This window comes from Nyctereutes procyonoides, unplaced genomic scaffold, assembly GCF_905146905.1.
Source record: "Nyctereutes procyonoides isolate TBG_1078 unplaced genomic scaffold, NYPRO_anot_genome, whole genome shotgun sequence".
Taxonomy (NCBI): domain Eukaryota; kingdom Metazoa; phylum Chordata; class Mammalia; order Carnivora; family Canidae; genus Nyctereutes; species Nyctereutes procyonoides.
In genome coordinates, this window is record NW_026575044.1 from 71413 (window position 1) to 96199 (window position 24787).

Consider the following 24787-nt stretch of genomic DNA (forward strand, 5'->3'; position numbering starts at 1 on the left):
TTCCTACTAGTTACAGTGTTTCAACTTAAAAATGTACTAAAACACGACCGACAAGGGACCTATAGGTATTAAGTGATAAAGATGCGTAATACAAATGATGAGAAAAAATGAGTAAAACAATCCGCCTGGGACGTGTGTGGGAGGAATGGATAAGTGAAACAAGAGAAAGTAAAAACAAATCTGGAATTGTTTTGGATTACTGTGTGCAGCTACTTGAGTATCATATTTAAATCTCCGAGCCTAAGGGGAGGAGGGGGTGAAAGAACCCTGGAGTGGCCATACAGGGGTGACTTCCCATCCGAATCCTGAAGGCTCTGTCTGGACCTAGTTATTTTAGGTTAAGAAGTAAAGGGTGTAGGGGAAAACAGTCCTCGTCCCAAATCTGTCCAAACTAGCTGTGCATCCTCAGGTAAGTCTCCTTCTGGACCAGAGATTCCAAACGTCTAGAATGAGGACGGGACTGGCAACCCGCAATGTCTCCCTGCTAGTCTAGGCTACCTGCATCGATAGACAAGGGGTCACACGTCTTTCTTCTGAAAAGGCCCCAGACGATCCGTAGCCGTCCTGGGACTGCGAACCATCCTCCTTGTCCTTGTTTTCTCCTCGGCTTCCTTAGCCCAGGGGGACGCGCTGCGCACAAAGCATCATCTTCTAAACGCCTCGTCAGCCCCAACCCGGCGCTGGGCCCCGGCGCGCCACCCTGAGTGACTTCTCCGAGCCCCCTCCGCCGCCTCGGGACGCTCTCCGCTCCCGCCCTCCGAGCCCGGCTCGCCGCTCGCTCGACTCCCTCGACCATCTCCGCAGCCTGGGCCCGCCCCCTCCGCCTGGCGCCAGGCCGCGGAGCGCCGATCCGCTCGATGAGCGGGGGCGCTGCGGCGGCGGAGCGGCAGACGCCGGGTCCGCGCCCACTGTGTCCCCCTCCCCGCCTTCTTCCTGCGCTTCCCACTCCTTCCCCCGCCCTCGCAGCGCTGCCGGCCCGGCGGAGCGGCCCGGACCTCCCCGGGAGGCTCAGGTACCGGCGCCCGCGCCCGCCGCCGCGGCGGGAGGGGCTGATGTGAGGAGGAAGGAAACGGAGACGACGCCCCTGTTCCGCCGCCTCCCAACGTCCGCCTGGCTGCGGGGCCGGCCTGGGGGGGGGTCGGGGAGGGCCCCCCGCCTGGGGAAAGGCGGGCTTCGGGCGGGGCGTGGTGGAGAAGGACGACCGGGCCTGGGGTGTGCGGATGGGGGCGGCTGCGGGGGAGATGGGAGAGGAGGCGGAGGGCGTGGGGCGGGCTGGAGGAGAGCGGGAGGCCGCCTGGAATGTGAGTGGGTTCCGGGGGCGGCGAGGACGGAGTTAGCGGGCGGCGGGGGGCGGGGGGCGGGGGGCGCGGTGAACCGGGCTACTTGCTGGAGGCGGTGGGTTGGTTTGCTTGCTTCAAGTCGCGGGAGAAAGAGCGCCCACGTACTGCGTTGATAAGGGCCGGAAGGCGGCGTGCGTCTCCGTAGTGTGACAGCGGTGTGGATGACCTCTCCTGGCCGGGCCCATCCGAGTCGCGTGTTTCTGTGAACCTGCACCAACCGGGACTGTTGATGGAGGCCGGGAAGAGGGAACTCGGTGCCCAGATTCAAGCTTTTCGTGAGACCAATACATAGGGGTTTTTCTTTTCTGTGTAAAGCAGGAAAGAAGCCAACATTCATCAAACAACAGGTTAGAAGTGTATTACATGTAAAGACAGTGAATAGGGAACTTACTGCCTCTATATGCATTACTGCATTTCTATATGGAATTGTAGAAGATGATGGTGACATAAGAAGCCTATGGTGATGTGACATTTTTTAAGCGAGCTGTATATTACTGTTCGACTCTCGGTGTTGACATATATCGTGGAAGCTCTCTTACTTACTTATGTACCTATACACAATTCCCCGAACTTATGTGTATTTTTTTGCAGGAGAAATTCTAGGTAGAAATATATTCCTAATTTCTGAGCACTATTTCTACTAGTTGTTTGGCACAAATCATCAGTTGCCCTGTGCTTCATGAAGTATAGTTAATCTTGCCTGATGCTTTGCTGATGGACTTTCTGTCAGACGCTGGTCTCTTGCCTTCATGATCCTTGGATTAGAGGACCTGACTGGGGTTTCCTCATCATTAAACTTGTAGCTTTACTGTGTATTTCATAAAGTAAGTCTGCAATTTTTTCGCCTTAGTTATGAAAGCAGCCCGTTTGTTGGGTTTAAAATAATAACGTGGGTATAATTAAAAGAAAAACGCAGATTTTTCAGTTGTTTCCATTGTCATCTGTTTTTTTCCCTGCATTCTGTAACATTTCTGTGTTATTATTGAATTATTCTGAAATCAAAGTGTAGGAAATAAAATGGGCCAGATGTACGTGACAGAAATATTGTGGAATAAAGAACTCTAGAGCTGTTACTGAGGTAGCAAGATTTGATTTTTGTTACAAGTGGTTAAGTCTTTTGTTTAGAAGCATTTCTTATCAAAGAAGACTGTGTCGTCAATTTGTTTCGATAGGAAACCAACTTAATTACTTTTATTTGGTTTATGAGACTAGACTCTGGGCCAGTATATAATATTAGCCAGCAAACTGATGTCTAATTATACTTAAAGATCTTAAAGAGTTGTTTCTTCTCATGAAAAGGAAAAGAAGGCTTCTGGTTTGTAATAAGGAAGTAGTCTTTCTAGAACAGAACCTGAAAGGCAATTAGTTGAATAAATATTAAAACTGATCGTGCATAGCCATTGATTAATTTGAGCCTGTGTTTCTGCTGTTTCAATCAGTAGTGTTACTTATCTTTATTAGGGCTTAGTTCTCTCTTAGTTTCTTAGTGCCTACTTTAAAGGAGTGTCATAAAAACTAAAAGAAAATACATGTAAATCCCTGAGCACAGCGCCTACCACATAGTAAAAGATTCAGTACCTTAGCTATTCGCATTTTTCATCTATCTTCTACTCCAAGATTCTGAAAACTAAATTTGCATGTCAGCTTTTTCTCAAGAAAATTTGAATAAACTGCATAGTCAAGCATTTTCCTGGAAAATCACAATGCATATTAGCGTATAACAAGCTGAGACTTTCTCTAGCAAAAAAATAAAACTAAAAAGCCTGTCTCTGTTTAACCCACTACTTACTTTATCCTTTTCTTGGAGTCTGGTGCTGTGCTTTAGTATAGGATGTTATAACTTACACAATATTTTTATGTATTACCTGATTTGACCATCCAAACTTCACGTGGATACCTAGAAATCACTATTTTACAGATGAAGAAACTGAATGATTGTTTAATCGACTAAAAAATATGAAAAGACAGGAGTGTTCTGCTGTCTGTTAATTCCAGGTTAAAAATTTTAAAGCATTTAATGTCTCATTTTCTCCTAATTTCTCCCCTCTCTTAAGCAATCCGCTCTTGAATTTTGTAAAAACTTTTCGCTAGTTTCCCCTACATGTTCTCTTTTAAAAGTTACACCTACTTTTCTCATAGTTTTAACTATTTTTTAATGTATTGAGGCCTGGCATGGAGGACAGGATCACGTGGAATGAAGCAAAGGGGGAAGGCGGGTAGTTTGAAGTCAGAGAAGTGAAGGAGGCTCCATTGTACAAGGCCTTGAACACTATTTAAGTAATTTATCTTGTGCCCTCAAAATCTTGAATCAGATGGAATTTATTTTCTCTTCAAGGTGGCGAATACTTATTCTGCTGGGAAACAGAAGAGTACTTCTTGAGTAAAAAGTATGCCTCCCAAGTTCAAGCGCCACCTAAATGATGATGATGTCACTGGTTCTGTGAAAAGTGAAAGGGTGAGTTTAGAATCTTAATTTCTCAAACAGATTCAAATAAGTTTTTATTCCTTTTTCCAGTCATTCAAAGTGAATTTTATACAAGTACAGAGCATCTTATTCAGAACTCTGGAACAGAATATGACTGGAATTCAGAGTTTTTCAGATTTTAGAAAGATAGTTAAGTGCATATTATATAATAGCCTTTTTGCATCTGGAGCAGCACCTCCAAAAATATTAGTATTTCTCGGAGAAATGTTTGATTACTGGGGGCCTGTGTGACGCAGTTCCGCATTGGGCTCTTGGTTTCGGCTCAGGTCATGATTATCAGGACTATGAGATCAAGCTCTGAGTCAGTCTCTGCATTGGGTGTAGAGCCTGCTTAAGTTTCTCTCTTTCCTCCTCCTCTCCCCATCTCTCCATGCTAAAAAAATAAATGAAAGAAAGAAATGTCTCATTGCTTTAAGTGTATAAGTAAAGCATATAAATAAATTAGCTAGCATCAATTCAGGTCAGGTTTTCCTACAAATAAGTTTTGGCTTCAAACTTACGAAACCTTGATTTTCAGAACTTTTTAGATTTTTGGAATTTCAGATAAAGGATTTTAGTTCTATAATTGTCTCAGAGTCTAGAGTGTTTTTTATATAGTGTTCAATTTCTGATTTATCCCAGAACATTCTATGGAGATATGTGTACATCTAGAAGTTTTGCAGAATCTTCAAAAGATAGCATTTGAAAGGAATGTGGTAGATAGGTTACTTTTAAAATAAGTACTCAAGAAATATTTATTGAGGAAAGGAATTAGTGTTTTTCTTTTTTATCCAGCAACCTGAAGCCCTCACTCACTTCTTATCTTATTACTGTTCCTTCATTTACTGATTCATTTATTGACCACCTGCCATTGTGCTAAAAAACTGGAGGGCATAGTCTGCTTGACTTCATTTTACACATTCCTGTTTTGTACAAGCTCTGAATCTCATTATTCACTCTTTCCAACATCTTATGATGTAAAAGTATCTTTTAGTACAATATGGGAAACATTTGTGTTTTCATTATTTTTTTTTTTAAGATTTTATTTATTCATGAGAGACACAGAGAGAGAGGCAGAGAGAGAGGCAGTGGGAGAATCAGGCATCCCGTGGAGAGCCCAATCTAGAACTTGATCCCAGGACCCTGGGATCACAACCTGAGCCAAAAGCAGAGGCTCAGCCACTGAGCTACCCAGGCATCCCTGTCTTTTCCTTATTCTAACTCTCTTTGTAGTTTGTTTTTTACTTAAAGGGTTAGAATTCACCAATAGACAATTGCTAGGAAGCTTTTCAAAATAAGTTTTCTGTATATGCTTAAAATTATAAAATATAGTCTCAATTCCACTGCTAAGACTATAACTATGGCACTTTCTTTTTATGTTGTTGGTTGGTTACCACCACAATTTATTGTAAAAATAGGATATTGAACCAGAATTGAATAAAACTGGCTATTTAAATAGAGATCTCTTTTTGAATGTGTATTAGATGGTGAAATTTGATAACTGATTCTAATAATTTGTGAATTACTTTTAAAAACTTTAAAGTGTAGTTCTACTTTTCTTTAGTAACAGCTTTATTGAGCTGTAATTCACATGCCATACAATTAACTTTTAAGTGTACAATTCAGTGGTTTTTAGTGTATCTGAAGAATTGTGCAACTATCACCGCAGTCAACTTTAGAACATTTTCATCATTGTAAAAAAGAAATCCAGGATCCCTGGGTGGCGCAGCGGTTTGGCGCCTGCCTTTGGCTCAGGGCGCGATCCTGGAGACGCAGGATCGAATCCCACGTCGGGCTCCCGGTGCATGGAGCCTGCTTCTCCCTCTGCCTGTGTCTCTGCCTCTCTCTCTCTCTCTGTGTGCCTATCATAAATTAAATAAAATAAAAATTATTTGAAAAAAAAAAAAAGAAATCCTGTATCTTTTAGCATTTGTCCTCCATTCTTCTCATCCTCTCAACTCTAGACAACCACCAGTCTATAGATTTGTCTACTCTGGGTATTTTATATAAATGGAATCCTACAATCTGTTGTCTCTGTAATTGGCTTTTTGGATTTAAATCATGTTTTTGAAGTTCATCCATGTTGTAACATGTGCCGGTATCCCATTCCTTTTTACTGCTGAATAATATTAAAGTAAATGGATATATCACATCCATTCATCATTGTTGGACATTCGGGTTTTTTGGGAATATTAATGATTTTTTTCATACTACTTCTGGCTGTTGGCTTTTTGGCTATTTGATGTAAGAAGAACAGTGCTGTTGGGGTGCCTGGGTGGCACAGTTAGGCAGCCACCTCTTGGTTTTGGCTCAGGTGGTGAGATCAAGCCTTCCCGTCGGCCTCCACACTCAGCATGAAATCTGCTAAAGACTTTTTCTCCCTCTCATTCTGCCCCTTCCCTCTCCCCACATACATGCACAGTGCTTTTTCTCTCTAAAATAAATAAATCTTAATAAAATAAAATAAAATAAATACAATACAATAAAATAAAATAAAATAAAATAAAATAAAATAAATCTTAAAAGAAAAAATAGCAGTGCTGGAGCACCTGGGTGGCTTAGTCAAGTGAGCATCTGACTCTTGATTTCAGCTCAGGTCATGATCCTAGAGTCGTGAGATTGAGTGCCACATTGGGCTCCACATGAGTTTGGGGTCTGCTTGAGATTCTCTCTTCCTCTCCCTCTGCCCTGTTCTCCCCTGACTGCCCCCCAACACTTGTGTTCTCTCTCAAATAAATAAATCTTTAAAAAAAATAGCAGTGCTGTGAACATTCAAATGCAAGTTTTGAACATGCTTCCATTTCTCTTGTTCGAACACCTAGGAGTGGGATTGCTGGGTTAGTTATGATCAATCTCTAGAAGAATTGCCAGATTGTTTTCTAAAGTGCCTGCATAATCTTTGCATTCCCACCAGCAGTGTATATGGATTCCATTTTCTCCACATTTCTCCTACCAACGAGTTGCTCCTCATCACCAATTTCTCATCAAATTGATTATTTAAAAAAATTTTTTTTGATTATTTAATGCCTTTGTCCCCAAATCCATCTTTGTATTAATAATGCTAACCCTAACATTCTTTTCGTTAGAATTTGCTGATGTATTTTTTCCACCTCTTTTTTTCATACTTTGACATTCATTTAGGTGAATTTTTTATAAACAGGTATTTGCTGGAATTCTTGGACTCTAATCATGTGTAGTTTTTAGTTTTAATAGGAGCATTCAAACCATCACATTTGTTATGATAACAAACATATTTGGGCTTTTTCTGTATTAGCAGTCCCTCTGCTGGCCATGAATGCCTTTTCCCCTGAACATTGGTTGGCCCTTTGCTATCATTTGGATCTCAGCTTAAGTGTCACTTCTTGAGAGTGATTTTCCATGACAACCTAATCTCATTTAGTCACCCTGTCACTTTCTCTCCTGTCACTGTTTCAGTTCTCTGCATAGTATTTGTTACTATCAGATATTTTTCTATGAGAATTCAGACCTTCTCTGTCTTGTTCAAAGCTGGTGCTTACCTAGAACAGTGCCTAGCACATAGAATATGTGCAAATGTATTTATTAAATGAATATTGAGGGGGATCCCTGGGAGGCTCAGCGGTTTAGCGCCTGCCTTCAGCCCAGGGCGTGATCCTGGAGTCCTGGGATTGAGTCCCGCATCAGGCTTCCTGCATAGTGTCTGCTTCTCCCTCTGCCTATGTCTCTGCCTCTCTCTCTCTCTCTCTCTCTCTCTCTCTCATGAATAAATAAATAAATAAAATCTTCAAAAAATGAATATTGAATCCTATTTTCATTGTCTCAGTCTGTGTGATGTTATATATTTACATAGATATGATTCATTATATTTCATGTTTTCTCTCTTTTCCCTGACTACTTTGGCAGATTGTTTTTCATCATCTCTCCCCATCCCCAGTATCATTAGGTAGTTTTAAAATGTCCTTCCTTTCTCTCTCTCTCTTTTTTGTTCTTAACTTCATATTTTAACAGTAATGTTTAAATCTGTGTTCTCTGTCAGTATACCAAAGACCGTATATACCCCTTCCATTGCTTTACTTTGTCATTCCAGCCGGCTTCCTGCATCCCCTGTTCCTTTCCCCAGTGAGGTACACCCCTTACTCTTACTTCTGCACTTCATCCTTCCACTCCTGCCTCTAGGTTTTATTGGAACAATTTTGGGCTCTTTTATTTATTTTTTAATTTAATTTAATTTTTTTTTAGATTTTATTTATTCATGAATGACAGAGAGAGTGAGGGGCAGAGACACAGGCAGAGAAGCAGGCTCCATGCAGGAAACCCGATGTGGGACTCGATCCCGGGTCTCCAGGATCACGCCCTGGGCTGCAGGCGGCGCTAAACCGCTGTGCCACCGGGGTTGAATTTTGGGCTCTTTTAAAGTTTTTCTTTATAATATGCCGTTTTTTTTTCAATATCTATAAGATAAAGTTCACAATCACATTATCATTTATTCAGATTTGACCAAATGTTTTATTAGATTCATCAATTGTATCAATGTCTTAGAATTTTTCTTCTAATTTAATTGGAGTTTTTTTGGCTGGTGAAATTCCTTGAGTAATTTTCTCATAAAAGGCACATAGGTGGTGTATCTGTTTCCTATTGTTGTTGTAACAAATTACCACAAACACAAAACGTGAATTTACCATTTTATACTTCTGGGGACCAGAAGTCCAAAGTGGGTCTTCCTGGGCTAAAATCATGGCTCTAGCAGGCTATGTTTCTTCTGGAGGGTCTAGGGGAGAATCTGTTTCCTTGCCTTTCCTAGCTTCTAGAGGCCACCTGTGGTCTTCAGCTCATGCTCCTTCCGCTGTCTTTAAAGCCAGCAAAGATCTTCTAACTCCTCCCCTTCCCTTTGTTCTTTCCCTCCCTGTATTCTCTCTCACCATTCTCATTCTTTCTGTCCCTTTTACTCTGGCATTTCTGCCTCCCTATTTTAAGAACTCTTGTGATTCTGCCTCCTTTTAAGAATTCATGTGATTATGTTGGGCCCACATGAATAATCCCTGTTGATTTTCCCATCTCAAGATTTTTAACTTAATCACATCTGCAGAGTCTCTTAGCATACAAGGAAATCTGTTCACAGGTTTCAAGGATTAAGACAAGGATATCTTGGGGAGTTATTATTCTGCCTACAAGTTATACTCTAAATTCTTGTATGCTGAAAAGGTGTGGTTGTTGCAAGAGGGTGGGATCATCTCCATCATAAGGAAAATAGTCACATCTTATAAAAGTATAAAGTTGTTTTTGTTTTGAAGTTCTAATATGTGTAGAGGGTCATTTGTGAACTATGAAGGTAATAGGTAGACTGTGCCAATTATTAACCCTGTCTCCCAGCTCCAAATCTGTCTTCTGTACTCCTCTCTCATTCTGGAGCTGGCTCTGCAACTACGTTTCTTCTTTGCCACCTAGCTTCTTATTAGGTTCTGCCGGTAGAAGGAGACCGGATGGAAAGCAGGAGGAGAGAGAAGGGACTTAACTTTTTTCTGATTGCCTACAGTTCCTTATTCCTCTACTGGCTTTGGTGACCTTTCTGCCTTGTAGTCAGTCATGGGATCCTGCTATTATAAGCATTTTCTTTGTAAGGTTGGCATATGTGGTTTTGTCTTTTAGCTTATAGTGAAGCACAGCTGATCACTCTTGTCTCTGGAACCTTGGAGTTGAGAAATTTCACTAGGGGGACTCCTGGGTGGCTCAGTGGTTCAGCGTCTGCCTTTGGCCCAGGGTGTGATCCTGGAGTCCCAGGATCGAGTCCCACATTGGGCTCCCTGCATGGAGCCTGCTTCTCCCTCTGCCTATGTCTCTGCCTCTCTCTATGTCTCTCATGAATAAAAAAAAAAAAAAAAAAAAAAAAAATTTCAATTTCACCAGGGTAGAACTCCGTTCATTACTCCTTGACAGTTTGTAAGCCTTCTGAATCTGAAAACTCGTTTTTTTTTTTTTTTTGACAGAGAAATCTTCTGGAAGATGATTCAGATGAAGAAGAAGACTTTTTTCTGTAAGTTTTTGGTTTTAACAGCTTTATTGGGGTATAATTAACATCTAATAAAATATAGAGAGAGTATGTGGATTTTGATACATGTACTATACACCTGTGAAATTATCACCAAAATCAAGTAATAAACATAACCATCACCTCAAAAGTTTCCTCATACTCTTTGGTAATCTATCACTCCCCCAGTCTCTAGGCAACCATTGATCTGTTTTGTATTTTCTAGAATCTTTTAAATAAATGGTATCATACAGTATGCCTTATTTTTTTAATGGCTTTATTCGCTTTGCATAATTATTTTGAGATTGATCCATACTGTCACATGTATCAGCGATCCCTTTTTTATTTCTGAGAAGTATTCCATTATATAAATGTACTGCAATTCATTCATCCATTCACTTATTGATAGATATTTAGGGTGTTTATAGTTTTTGTTATTATGAATAAAGTGGCTATAAACATTTATGTACAAGTTTTTGAGTGGGCTTATGCTTTCAGTTCTTTTGGGAAAATACTTAGGAGTTAGTTGAGTGACTGGTATATTTGTACAGCTGTTTTCCAAAGTGGTGTACGTTTTATATTCCCACTAGCATTGTACAAGAGTTCTAGTCTAAATCTGATAAGTACTATATACATTCAATGTTTTAATTTTAGCCGTTCTTACAGGTATGTGGTGTTACCTCACTATAGTTTTAATTTGCATTTCCCTAATGACAGAGCACATTGGTCATCATTTTTTGTGTGTATTTGCCATCCTCAGATCTTCTTTGATAAAGTATGTTAAAATCTTTTGCCCAGTTCTAAATGTGTCTTCTTATTCAGTTATTTATGTATTCAAAATACAAGTTCTGTGTCAGATACGTTTTACAGATATTTACTTAGTCTGTAACTTAATCTTTTTTTCATAATAGTGTCTTTTGAAGATCAAACTGATTTTGATGAAATCAATTTATTACATTTTCTTTTATTGTTTTTGTTTATTTAAAAAATATATGCCAAACCCAAGTTCACTAAGATTTTCTCCTATGTTCTCTTATAGGAGTTTTATAGTTTTGGCTTTTACATTTAGGTCTATAATCTATTTCAAATGAATTTTTTATATATGGTTGAAGTAAGGGTGAAGGGTGATTTTGTTGTTGTTGCATACAGCTATCCAGTTGTTCCACCACTATCTGATGAAAAGATTATCCTTTTCCCATTGAATTGCCCTGATACTTTGCCATTTAATTGACCTGATCAATCCTTTACAGTTATGATTAGAAAGAGCTGTGTTCCTACAGGCCTAGTTTTATTTGCAAAGTCAGGAAGAAGGACATATTGTTGCAGTTTTCCCCAGAGATTGAGGTAGAGGGGTGTGCCTGAGGGGAAACATTGGCCGCCTTTGTTATAATGTTGCAATGTTTTTGTAGAGGCTTTCCCCCTCCCAAATAAAAACCTTTTATAGAAAGTAATTGACAGCTGTAAAGCAGTGAACAAAAAGAGCTTGCCAGATAGGAAGCAAATCCATTAACAGGAAATAGTATCACTTTGGCAAGGTCAGATGAAGTGGGAAGATAATTTCCTACATATGACACAATTTCCAAAGAGTCACAAAGCTAATTGCCATGGTGCCAATTATGGTGAAAAGCCTTAGATCTAGAGCAATAGCTGCCTGTCAGAATGGAATTTAGGATTGAACAGAAGGCCAGAAGGTTGAATAAGTGATTCCTTCATGGTAAGCTGGATACCCTTGTGGGAAACACTTCAGACCAGTAGTGTACCATCGGAAATCTGCTCCCAAATAATGTGCATCTTTCATATGGCCTGACAGCCAACTGGCACACTTGCTGAAAGTGCAGCTTCCACACACTGTGGCCCTGAGTGTTGAAAGGGAGACAAAACAAATTTTTAAAAAATTAATCAACACCCAGGTTTATAGCAGCATTATTCACAATAGCCAAAAGATAGCGCAAGCTAAAGGTCAATCATCAGGTGAATGGATAAACAAAGGGTGATATATCTGTACGATAGAATATTACTTGGCCTTTATTAGTCGGTCTTAAAAAGGAAGAAAATTCTGACACATGCTACAACATGAATGAACCTCAAAAACATTATGCTAAGTGAAAGAAGCTGATCACAAAAGTATAAATTTTACATAATTCCACTTACATGAAGTACCTAGAGTAGACAAAGTCATGGAGACACAAAGTAGAATGGAGGTTGAAAGGAGCTAAGCAGAGGAGGAATGGGAGTTAGTGTTTAACTAGTACAGATATATATATATATATATATATATATATATATATATATATATATATATATATTATTTTTTTTTTTTTTTTTTTTTTAAAGTAAGATCTACACCGAACATGGGGCTCAAATTCAGCACACTGAGATGAGGAGTAGCATGCTCTACCAACTGAGCCTGGTACCCGATTCTAAGTTTTAAAAATTTTTGTGCTTTACAACCTATTCTCTATCATCAGAGGAATAATTACCCAAAATATCTAAAAGTTTTTCTTTCCAGAATCTTAAAATGGATTGGTTGAAATGATATAACACATGACAAATAATTGGAGAAATGTTGGTATTTTTGTAGACTCTTGGATTTCCCTTTAGCTTTGTTGATAAGTTGAAGATGAGTAACAAAAGTGTTTTGAATGGATTTCCTCTATATTCATTCCTGATTATCAGCATTTTATGACAACCTAATTCAAAGGTGAATTTACTTTTAGTGTTCTATAATTGATCATAAAGTTATTCATAGTCACTGGCATTTCAGTTCTCATGGTTTCAGAGTTTAGTGGTTAGAACAACCTATATATAAACAAAGAATTATATAAACCCTATCTTCTCTGAAAATTTTAACATTTAGAAGAATTAGGTTAGTTGTGGCTAGCACCGACCAGCACTGAATACCAGTGAAGTACAGATGTGTGGTTACATATCATTTAGTTCCAGCAATACCAGTAAAGTATGATTTCTTATAATAGATGATCCATGTTTAGAACTAAGCTTGATTGTATGTGTGTATTTTTTTTATGCTCTCATTATGAATATGTACTTGGTATTTTGTTTTCAGAAGGGGACCATCTGGACCAAGATTTGGACCTAGAAATGATAAAATTAAGCAGTAAGTTCCTGAGCTACTCATTTGTTTAAGTGATTATCATATTTCTGCATGGGCCCGGGGTTAGCAATCTGCACCTATGATTCAAATCTAGTTGCTGCCTATTTTTCTGAATAAAGTTTTATTGGAACACAAGCATGCCTATTTATTTTCTTATTATCTGTGGCTGCTTTAAAATTACAATGGCAGATTTGAGTAGTTGTGACAGAGACCTTGTGACTCGCAAAATCTGAAATATTTATTACCTGTCTGGCCTTTTACAGAAAAAGTTTGCTGAGCCCTGATGTATATAACTACTGGATTGTAAAAACCCAATAATTCTTTTTAGTTTCACAGAGCTACCTCTGAATAATAGATAAGGAAATCCAATTCCTCTTGGTTTTTCTTAACCTGATTGTTTTTTGTCAAATCCATTTATTTAGCATAATCTCAAGGTCCATTTTGGTTTTAAATCTATAGCTTGGGATCCCTGGGTGGCTCAGCAGTTTAGCACCTGCCTTTGGCCCAGGGCGCAATCCTGGAGTCCTGGGATCGAGTTCCGCGTCAGGCTCCCGGCATGGAGCCTGCTTCTCCCTCTGCCTGTGTCTCTGCCTCTCTCTCTCTCTCTCTATCATGAATAAATAAATAAATCTTAAAAAATAAATAAATCTATAGCTTGATTCCCATTTTCAGAATTAATGGAAATAATATAATAGATTTAGTTTTTTGAAGTATAATATTTTTTTGTATTCCTCCAGAACTTTTTTATATCTATTATTTATCCTAATTCCTATATTGCTCTAAGATTTATGGCTTTCAGTTTAAAGCTTTTTCTGTGTATGTTGGTTGTGGTAGGTTGATGGGTGATGCTATAGTAAATGCATCCAATGTTAGAAGGATCTGGATCCTGAGAGAAGAGAGGAATTGGAGGAGCAGTGAAATAGCCCTGGACACTGACTAGTTTTGAAGACTAACTGTGGACGATGAACTAAATAAAAGGCCTGAATTCAGGATCTAAGGAGGGATAATCACTGCTGTAGTTCAGGATATACTTGGCACACAATAGGAAGGGTGCTATAATAGGGAATCAAATTATTGGTCAGATACTTGGGCTTTAGTCAGTCAGGTAGGTGTCGGTGTGAAAAAAAAAATGTCCACACTTAGCCTAATCCACTTAGCCAGTGAATTCTGGAATATGAACCAAGGTTACAACAAACTGATTTGAGTGCTAGACAGGATGTTTTTATTTTCTCTTGCTATGTGACAGATTGTCCTGAACTTAGCAGCCTAAAACTACACACATTATCATCTCACATTTCCATGGGTCCAGGAGTTCAGTCACTGCTTAGGTGGGCCCTCTATAAGGGGTCTCACAAGTCTGAAATCAAGGTGTTACCACAGGTATGATCTCATTTGAAGCTCCAAAGTTCAGGTAGTTGTTGCCAGAATTATTTTCCTTGCAAATGTAGAACTCATGGTACTTGCTCCTTCAAAGCCAGCAGAGGAGAGTCTCTGCTGCTCCAAGGCTCTGATTTGGCCAGTAAAGATACAATGAGCTACTTAGATTCAGGCAGTTCATTATGTACATAGGCAATAAAAGGAAGAGTAGCCAAACTCTCTGGGTTCTTGTCCTACATACCGAAAATGATGATTCCGAAATAAAAGGGTCTGCACGGCAGTAATAGGAATTGTAGGATACCCAAGCCAGTTCTACACTGTAGCTCAGTGGTTTTATGGTCTGCAAATATGCCCTGCAGAAAACTTTCCATACATTATCATAACCTAGAGGGTGGTAAGAAATTGGCTTGTGACAGTCTTCTAGGATGATGAGTGAGAGATGGCCTCACAAGCCATTCATCATCTCATGTTCTGGGAGGATTACAGAGCATTCAGGGTTGTCAGGGTGCCATGGCAGAGCTGTTCATCTACATGAGCCAGAGTGATTTCTGTATCTACCCACATAGTTCTCATACCTAAGCCACCCTGGAGTAGGGAACTCCACTGATGACACACTTGTTTTTTGTCCTGCCAATATGCTTTATTTCCTGTCTGATACCCTTCTGCAAATGGAGCCTAGTACTGAGTATGGCCTATTGAGTCTTTTGAATATGATCTTCCAGCTGAACCCAAACCACTGCTAGTTGTCTAGAATGGGCATTGCAAACAAAGTATATGTCTATATTAGCAAGTGCCAATCACATACACACATGAATATTTATATGTACATATTAATTAGCACAGTATATTTGGTGCTCACAGAATTTTAGAACACCAAGGGGTTATTGAGTAAGTATAATGGTTCTTACTCTAGAACCAGAGGCTTGCCAGACTTAGAAGGTGATTAGTCATCAAAATACAATATAAAACTGTGGGCACGGGCTCATGAATGCTTATATAGCCAGGGTATGACTCTGTTGTGTGCCCCAAATGGCCCAAGATGGAGGAACACAGTCTACCACACAACTTGCCCATGGACACATACCTGGCATTAGTTGAGTAACCAAAATTGTAGCACTGGTGAGTTTCTTTAAGCTGTACTATCACTCCTTGGTTTGTGGTATTTTAATACAGGGTAATTCTTAACTGCATGGATCAGCAACATTGTTGCTTCATTTGAATTTGATTGGCATGTTGACACCAGAATATTCCCACAAAAAGTACTACCACTTTTCAGGGAATTTTTTTTTTTTTTTTGTGATTTAAAATATTCACATGCCTATATAAAATGTATGGTTCTCTTTGGAATGTTTTCTTGCTTTTAAGTTAAATAATGGCTTTATAAATGCAACTCTAGTGAGTTACAGGCATTCTCTCTTAGGGGTAGGGAATTTCCTAACTATAGTCTTGGTCCAAGCATTTTGACTCTATAAAAAGGCCGGCAAGGAGTGTTCATGACAAGGAGTGTTCATGATGTAACAGAAATACATACATAGTTGCAAAAATACAGCATCACTTTAAACCCTTTGTCAACAGTACCTTAAAAAGCCACAAGATGGGGGTGTTAACTATGAAAATAAATATTTTCTGTATAAAATAAGGAATGAGTATTTGTTGCAGAGCATGATTTTTTTTTTCTTAATGGAAGAGCACTGCCATTAAGCTCATGCGAGTGTTAGGCATTGTAATAAGGGTTTAAAAAACACTTCCATCTCATTCTCAAAAGTGAGAGATGATCATCCTCATTTTAAAGGTGAGAAAATACGAGGCTTGAGGAAGCTTAGAATGGACACTACTACACCATGCAGCTTCCCTGCTGATAATTAGAATAGAGGCATTTCAGGAATAGGAGAATGCTGTCTGCCTCTAAGGATGATTTAAGTCAACATTGAAATGTCTTTTCCTTTCTACATGTCTTTATCTTTTCCTGGGCATGCTCTCTTGTGTCCTTTCTTCTACCATATGACTCTCTTTTAACTGGAAATGATATATCTCCACACCCTCCTTTACAAACTTGTTTTTCCTTTGAGTTCCTAATTTTCTGTTTCAGTTAATAGCATCATCTCCTGACACTCAGTTGCTGAAATTATAAATCTAGAAATCCTCTACCCTTTTCTTGCCCCAGCTTCCTTTATCAGTGTCATTAATCAGTTGCTGCTTGAAATATCCCCTCCTTTTTGGGTTTTGTTTTAAATAATGTGTAGTGTATCGATATCCATAATAGCCATAATCTGATCACATGTAGGGGCTGCAGTGCATGTTGTCCGTTCCCACCCTGCAGTACTGCCTTAATTTAGGTTATTGTCATCTCTTGCAAATGACAAAAAGTAACTGCCTTGGGAATTTCAAGATTGGTCCTTGCTGAACAATAGCTGTGTTTCTGTTACAGTTCGCAGAGTTCAGTGGAGACCTCTACATTCACTGCCTTATATCTTTCTTAAGTAACTGGGTATGCTTTTCAGGACTTACACCCAAATTGTTTGCTTATTCAGCAAATGTTCATCAAATGGGTACTCTGCCCCAAGCACTGTTGCTGATACTGGGGCTGCAAAAGTGAACAAAATGAGCAGTTTCTGCTTTCATCAAGCTTAGCGTCTAGTGGGGAAAAGGTAGGAAATAGGTATGTACTTTCACTTAGTGTTAAATGCTTTAAATATAGAAGCGGGACAGACAGGCTCTATCACAGCTCTAAAGGTTAATGCATTGGTTCTGTGAGGGCTGGAATTGTCTGCTTTGTTCATTACTGTCTTCTCTGGGCCAAAAACAATACATAGCAGACTTTCATTGATTGTTGACTACACTAATTAGTTGCTTGAATATTTGTGCCATTGTCTTTATATAGGATGAACATTTTAGCTATTTGTTTAGGTGATTAGGCATTTTGCAGCAAGCCCATCTTAGGGATTCAGGGGATTTTTCGATCTTTTAGGGCAGAAGAGATGTTCTGCGTCCTGGCTTGGGTGATGCTTCTGTCTGGTATCCTTCAGTGGGCTCTGTGTGGGAAGCACAGAATTCTGGGAGCTGTGATGAACTGTGAAGTTTGTGTGTAGAAAATCAGTGGGTTTAAAAATGCTTTTCATATAGGAAGGAGAGACTGTCAACAAAGGTAGTAATTGCTACTTGAATCTGAGACTACTTCTGAACCCACCTATGTCTAAACGAGTCTGCATTTTGATTTTAAAGCAAACTTTTTGAAGATAGAGCTCTTCAAGGGAAGAGATAAAACTGTTTTAAAACTACGCATCCAGGCCTCACCCCTGACCCACTGGCTTAGTTTGGAGGATACTATGGAATAGAGGGCAGAGACAAAATGTGTATTGTGAGGTTTTGTTTTGTTTTGTTTTGTTTTGTTTTTAAAGCGCCACAGGCAATAATCAACACAATTATTTCTTTCCTAATTAGAAAGTTGCATATCTTTATTTTATAAAGATATTATACTTTATATTATATATATTCTGTATAACATATTATATATATATAGTTGCTAGTAATCCAGTGCATTTTAAACATTTTTTGAGTTGTAAGAACCATGAGTTCACTTTATTTCTCCTTTTAAATATTTCACTGGCATAACAATTTTATGAAGTAATTTAAGGTAATTTTTGTTTAACGGGAAAACTAAACACTTTAAATTATTATTTTTTTAAGATTTATTTATTCATGAGAGACACAAAGAAAGAAGTAGAGACATAGAGAAAGGGAGAAGCAGGCTCCTTGCAGGGAGCCCATTGTGGGACTTGATCCCTGGACTGAGATCTTACCCTGAGCCAAAGGCTGACGCTCAGCCGCTGAGCCACCCAGGCATCCTTAAACACTTTGAATTATTAAACATTTCTGTGTTTGTGTACTCAAGGTAACTCCTGAGTGAGAGCAAGCAGCTAAGAACCAATTAGATGAATGAGCCAGTGAAGATTAAGTCTTTATTAAACAGTCTGAAATTTGGTTAGAACAGGCCCTCATCACCTAACATAAAGGAGGAAATTATATTTTTATTTTGAAAAACAGCAAAAAATGTTTCCTTTCTGCTCCCTCTTGGGTGCTTCAGAACCTTTTTAAGTGTACCTGTCTTAAACCCTGTTTGTTTTCAAAGAAAAATGATGAGCAATGAACAGTTACACTCACTGAGCATTAGATACATTTCCATTTTGGAAATTGAGTATTTTCAAAAGCTAACCTAGGCAAATTCCTTTATTAGCATTAGTGTATAAACTATAGCAAAAGTAGGTTATGTGATGCCTCCCTGGGTAGCTTATGGAAAAGAAAGTGAAACTAATTATTTAGAGTCAAGCTATTTGATTAAAATTTGCAGTTCCCAAGCATTCTGACAGTACATTTAATTTGCAGGAACAGGGCTAAAAATAAACTATCTTTAAGTTAAATATGACTTTTACTTATATTATCTTTAATTGCCTGAGTGCTCAAGCCCACAAAGAAGGACACTGCCAAGCAGCCTTCACTTAAACATTTTATAGTTGGTACTCATCTGAAAACTTGCTATTTTCAATCATGGAAGTTTTCTAATGAAAGTTTCAAAAATTATAAAAATGCTCAAAAGAAAAAATAATTTTTATTTTATTTTTTTTAATAATTTTTAAATCTCTCCTTTAAACTAGTGTTCAGAATCAGGTGGATGAAGTTATTGATGTCATGCAAGAAAATATTACAAAGGTAATTGAAAGAGGGGAGAGACTAGATGAACTACAGGACAAATCAGGTACAGATACTTCATATATTTCTTGATATTAATCTGTGTTTTGATAGTTTCTCTTTCCATTTCTCTAGCCAGAATTTAGGAATCTTGGCTTAGGAAAATGATATTTGGTTCTTAAGTTTGTGATTTTAGTATTTTTACTTTAGCTCCCTTTACTTGACTCATCTTACTGCATTATTTAATTGTTGGGTTGGGAATAGAAAATTTTTAAATTTATTATTGGAAAGTTAGAGTGGTTTTTTTTCTTTTTTATGTTGAAGTGTGTTGTATTTTTTCTCGCGATCGCGATCTCAAGAAGGAAAAGTCTAATCACTTCAACACTTAGGTCAAAGTTAATCTACTTTTATTTTAGGCTTTCTCTGGTAACTTAAAAACATTTCTTTATTGACAAATGTTAGTCTCTGTATTTGTAACAGTTGCTGGCATATGTTGGGTACTCAAATATTCTTTAAATAAATGATGAGTGGCGAAATACCCGACTAATCCTTGATAGTTTGTCTAACAACTTATTTAACCACTTTTAAAATTCATTGTTTTACCTCAGACTGTTTCATGGTTTATTTATCCATTGTCCTGTTAATGTTTGATTCAGATTTTTACACTATTAGTTTTTTAGTGGGCACACTTGTATATGTCTTCTTGTGCTAGGGTATGTAACTCAGAATAAATTGCTGTTTAGCTTTATTTATTTACATAAATATTTTTAGCTTTACATAATACTGTCAAAGTATTCTTTAAAACTATTAAATTTCTGCTGATTTATATCTTTACTAGCTATGTATGAGAATTCCTGTTGTTCTGCATCCTCAATAAAACTGATACTGTCCCAGCAGTAAATAAATAAATATCATTGTTTTACTTTAAAATCAATCACTTTCTGTATCTTCTAAGAATCTAACCTTCTCCATGTGTAAATTTTTTTCTGTAGGTATGTCAAGTATTTGAATTTTTAAAGAGTATTTTCTTACCAGAATTTTTGTTTTTGTGAAAGCATTGAGGCCCTGGAAAAAATGACCTACTGCTGTTTTTTGCTTCCCTCCCTCACCCCCATACAGATTGCCAGAGTTTGTGGGTGGAGGAATGGGAGGATGTTGTTTTCATGCTTAAAAGGCAATACATTTGCAGAAGTAGAAATTAATATTTTCTTGTCTTTGTGTGACTAGATAAAAGAATCCTGTTATGTCGTTTAATCCTTCTCTCCATCCTCTATGTGATATAGAAAGCTTATCGGATAATGCAACTGCTTTTAGCAACAGATCCAAACAACTTCGAAGGCAAATGTGGTGGCGTGGATGCAAAGTAAGTCAGTAGACACTGCATTAGTTGCCCAGGATCTCAAGTGGTCTTCACAAAATAAAGGGCCTCTAGACTCGAAGCTCTGTGAGGACAAGGACTACTACTGCCTTGTTTATTTTAGCTTCTGAACTTGAGACATGCTGGGACTCAGTAAATATTTGCTGAATTTATTAATAGCTCTGGGTACAGGAATAACTAAAGGAATCAAGCAATTCTTAAAAGGATGTTTTCATGGATTTCTTCATAGAAAGTAAGCCAAGTTTTATTAATAATTTAGCTACTTGTAGACTACCTTATAAGAAATATAAATTTTTCATATAGTTTATTGTTAGTACCTTTTTGGAGCAACTTATAACATTACATAGAGATTTTAAAAGATGGAATGGAAGCTAGAGAAAAGTACAATTTTCTGTTGGAGAAAAATAAAAGCAGTTTATATGTTAGAACCCATTATAACAAATGAGGCTTAAAAAAAAAAACCTCACTATTCTTTATTCCAAAGAAATCAGAAATAAAAATGTTTAACAAAGTAAAACATATTTAAATATGTACTAATATATTCATGCAAAACATTTTATAGAAATGAATTTGCCTCTTAAGTATGGCTACTAATCATTAAAATGTTTAAGATTACATAGAGAATTTCATGTCATGTGAGCAATTTTTTTTTCCTCTCAATTCTGTGTATCATTTTTGGCTCTGTTGGAAAGTCTTAGACATAAATTCATTGTTTTTAATCTCTCATTTTTAAGCTTGAACTTGACTTTGCCTTATGCTAAGAATTTCTTCCAAGAGTTGCTGTGGATTTACTTATTTTTGTCTGTCTGCCTGTTGAATCATCTTACTTTCAAAATAGAAATGAGGAAAGAAACAGGTTTCATTGTTCCCCTTGTCTAGTAAAGAATAAATTTCCCATCCTCTATAAGTTTTCCTTTTTTTTTTTTAAAGATTTATTTATTCATGATAGACATAGAGAGAGAGGCAGAGACACACAGGAGGAGGGATAAGCAGGCCCATGCCGGGACCCTGACATGGGACTCGATCCCGGGACCCCAGGATCGTGCCCTGGGCCAAAGGCAGACATGAAACCGCTGAGCCACCCAGGGATCCCAAGTTTTCCATTTTTATAGAAATTCTCTATACCCTGGTTTGGAAGAGCCAAGGGTCCATGAGCCACTCACTTCCTCTCCCCCTATGTACACATGACCCATTCATGTAGCCACTAAAAGATGATCATAATGTACATTTTGCCTAGCTTCTTTTCACCATATCTAAAGATTGTTGTTTTGTATCTTCTGGATTTCAGGCCGGAGGAACAGTTATGCCTTTTTTTTTTTTTTTTTGAAAAGTATGTTTTAAGGAGGAAAATTGAATTTTATTTTAAAATTATATTTGGATTATATTTCTATATCAGAAAGGGAGACAGGACATAAAGACTCCTAACTCTGGGAAATGAACTAGGGTTGGTGGGAAGGGGAGGAGGGTGGGGGTAAATGGGTGACGGGCACTGAGGGGGGCACTTGACAGGATGAGCACTAGGGGTTATTCTGTATGTTAGCAAATTGAACACCAAAAAAAAATAAATTTATTATTTGAAAAAATGAATTATATTTCTAAATAGTCCCTATATCACTACCATTTTCTGGATTGACTTTGTAATGATGATTGAGGAAAGGGGATATAGGGACAGGAAACAAAAAAAAAAAATAGGGACAGGAAACAAATCAGAGGTTGCCAGTGGCTAGCTAAGGGTAGGGAGGTGCATACTGACTATAATAGGGCATGAGGGAACTTTCGGAGTGATGGAAGTGCCTTATGTTTGATTGATGGTGGTGGATGACAACTCTACATTTGTCAAAACACATCAAAATGAAGTTTAAAAGGGTGAATATTATTCTAGATAAAGTATATTTCAATAGACCTGATTTTAAAAGTGAAAAAAATTATCCAGTAGGTGCGGAGAATTTCTACATTGTTTTATCATAATTAATAATTTTAATAGGCACCTGGTGTCCAAATTGCAAACCTTCCATGTATTCTCTTGGTCAGTTTGTTCCTGTCATAAATATGATGCCACTAAAATGTTACCAGTAGCTGTTTTAGAAACATTTCATTAGCTACTTCTGGTTGCTATTTCTGATACTCATAATGTTGCATGTGTTTATAGTAGCTAAGTCTTTTTTTAATTAATGAACCATCTTTAATCAGTTATCTGTGAAAATGATGAAAACAAGACTTTTATCAGGAAAATCAGACCAATTTATAATTTATGTACTTTAGGATTAAATGAGGAATGTGACAATTTTATAGAGATGTGAGCTGAAAATATTGAGCAACAGACTAAGGATTAATCTTAAGGTTTCTCCTCCCAACTATGAAACTGGCACACATAGGCCTCTTAGGCAAGTTATTTATTAAATGAGGTATCCACAAAGAATCTAAATTATATTCCTCAAAATGGAGACAAAATTGCCAAGAGGAGAGTAAGGAGAACAAAAACAGAATTCTCATATGCTTTGAGAATAAGTGCTATAAAAAATGCTGCCTTATATAGAGAGAATGAATTGTATTGAATACCTATATTATTCATCATATCCTGATACTTTTGAACAGAGTTGCTAAAATTTCATACTTTTCCTAGTCTCATTAGAAATAAGCAGGAGAAATCATAGACACAGTGTTCATGCCAGTGAAGACTTTGTTACTGTTTACTGTACAATACAGCCTTAAACAATAAAATCCAGGCAAGCAAAAAACAAAGATGAAAATAGTTAAGTTCACATGAGAAAAAATTTGAAAAGCTTTCAAGGGATGAGCTTTTCATTGATGAGTTAGTATACTGTAATTAGTAGCACAACAGATAATCTTGACTTTATTAACAAGTCAAACATTAATACCTTATGCTTTTTTGTGTGTTGTAGATAAAAGCCATCATGGCTTTGGTTGCTGTTATCCTTTTGCTAGTGATTATCAGTAAGTATTTACTGGATTAGTAATGTGGGGGGGGTATCATTTGTTTTAGAGTTCATTTTAATTTCCCTTTTAACTTATTTTCAGTTGATCTAGTATGACTAATGCCAGGATTGAGTAATAATGTCTGACCTTAAGTCAGGACTTCTTAAACTACTAGTCTATAGATGTCTGAAAATGTTCTTAAATTGTATGAAAAAATCTGTGTGAATATGCATATGCACATTTTTATTAAAGAGAGTCTGTATCTTTAATCAGATTCTCAGAGAGCATTCCTGCCTACCCCTCACCCGCAAACCCAGGGCTGTCTGAGGCCAAACAGGGTGCCTGTACACCCATCTTCTATTATTAACTTCAGGTTATGGAAGTTTGTCTTTCATAATACTGTGTTTGGAGGACAAGTCCAGATAAATTTTCTCCATATGATGGGTTTTGTTTTGTTGTTTGGGTTTAGATTTAAACTTGATTTTACTCATTAATGCCTAACTCATCTTTTTTTTCTTAACATTATTAAAGTCAGATAATTTTTACTACCTCCTCTTCCCCAAGTCCCTTTATCTGTGTTTATAGGGATTTTATGAAGATTTGAGAAGTGCCTCATAAGAGCCACTTGAAAAACCCCATGGAATTACTCTCTTTTTAGACAGAAAAAGTTTGTCACAAAGAAATAGTGTTGATCCTCATTGTGGATTTTGTGTGACTTCACCTAAAACACTGATGTATAAACTAGAAATCAGTCCTGGAGATGCTTCCCTCGTCATTGGCAGCTGTGTTCAGAGCAGTGAAAAATCTGCATCTCCTGGACGTCAGTGGGCACTTTCCCAGCTGATGTCTGGTGAGACTATGCTCTGCCTTTCTAGTTTCAGCTCTCATACACAAGTCTTTCTAAGTCTGTTTAGTACCGCATTTCTCACAGTTTTGTGCATTTTGTTCGTGATTTCAGTATTTAAAATGGCCCCCAAGCCTCATGTTGAATTGCTGTCTAGTGTTGCTCTAAGCTCTAGAAGGCTGTGGTGGGCCTTACGGAAAATACATATGCTAGATAAGCTTCATTTAGGCATAAGTTACAGTGCTGTTAGCCCTAAGTTCAATGTTAGTGAATCAACAACATCTATCTAAAGGTTATCTTTTTTTTTTTAGATTTTCTTTATTTATTCATGAGAGAGACACAGAGACATAGGCAGAGGGAGAAGCAGGCTCTCTATAGGGAGCCCAATGTGGGACTCGATCCCAGGACTCCAGGATCATGCCCTGAGCCGAAGGCAGATGCTCAACCACTGAGCCACCCAGGCATCCCTCAAAAGGCTATCTTTGAACAGAAATGCAAGATTATATATTGATTAGTGGACAAAAATATAGCCAAAGGCTTGCAGGAATCTAACCCTGTATTTTCCCTAGGAATGAGGGTTCATTATTTATTAATTGTTTGTAGTGTTTGTAGTTACTTTATAGAACATAACTACTATAGATACCA

General features: G+C 37.9%; 1 protein-coding gene across 2 annotated transcripts in view; it reads left to right on the plus strand.

The window, feature by feature from the left end:
• The first annotated feature begins 873 nt into the window (after positions 1–873).
• Positions 874–24787, plus strand: part of VAMP4 (vesicle associated membrane protein 4) — a 28726-nt gene continuing 4812 nt past the window's right edge. Inside the window, exons 1-7 of one of the 2 annotated variants that reach the window (XM_055323533.1) lie at positions 874–1012; positions 3676–3795; positions 9768–9814; positions 12873–12923; positions 18950–19050; positions 20267–20346; positions 23265–23316. In XM_055323533.1, coding sequence (XP_055179508.1) covers positions 3730–3795; positions 9768–9814; positions 12873–12923; positions 18950–19050; positions 20267–20346; positions 23265–23316 — 397 coding nt within the window. In that variant the 5' untranslated portion in view covers positions 874–1012; positions 3676–3729. Of the gene's footprint in view, positions 1013–1382; positions 1688–3675; positions 3796–9767; positions 9815–12872; positions 12924–18949; positions 19051–20266; positions 20347–23264; positions 23317–24787 lie in introns of those variants that run through there. The other variant, XM_055323532.1, reaches the window with a different exon arrangement.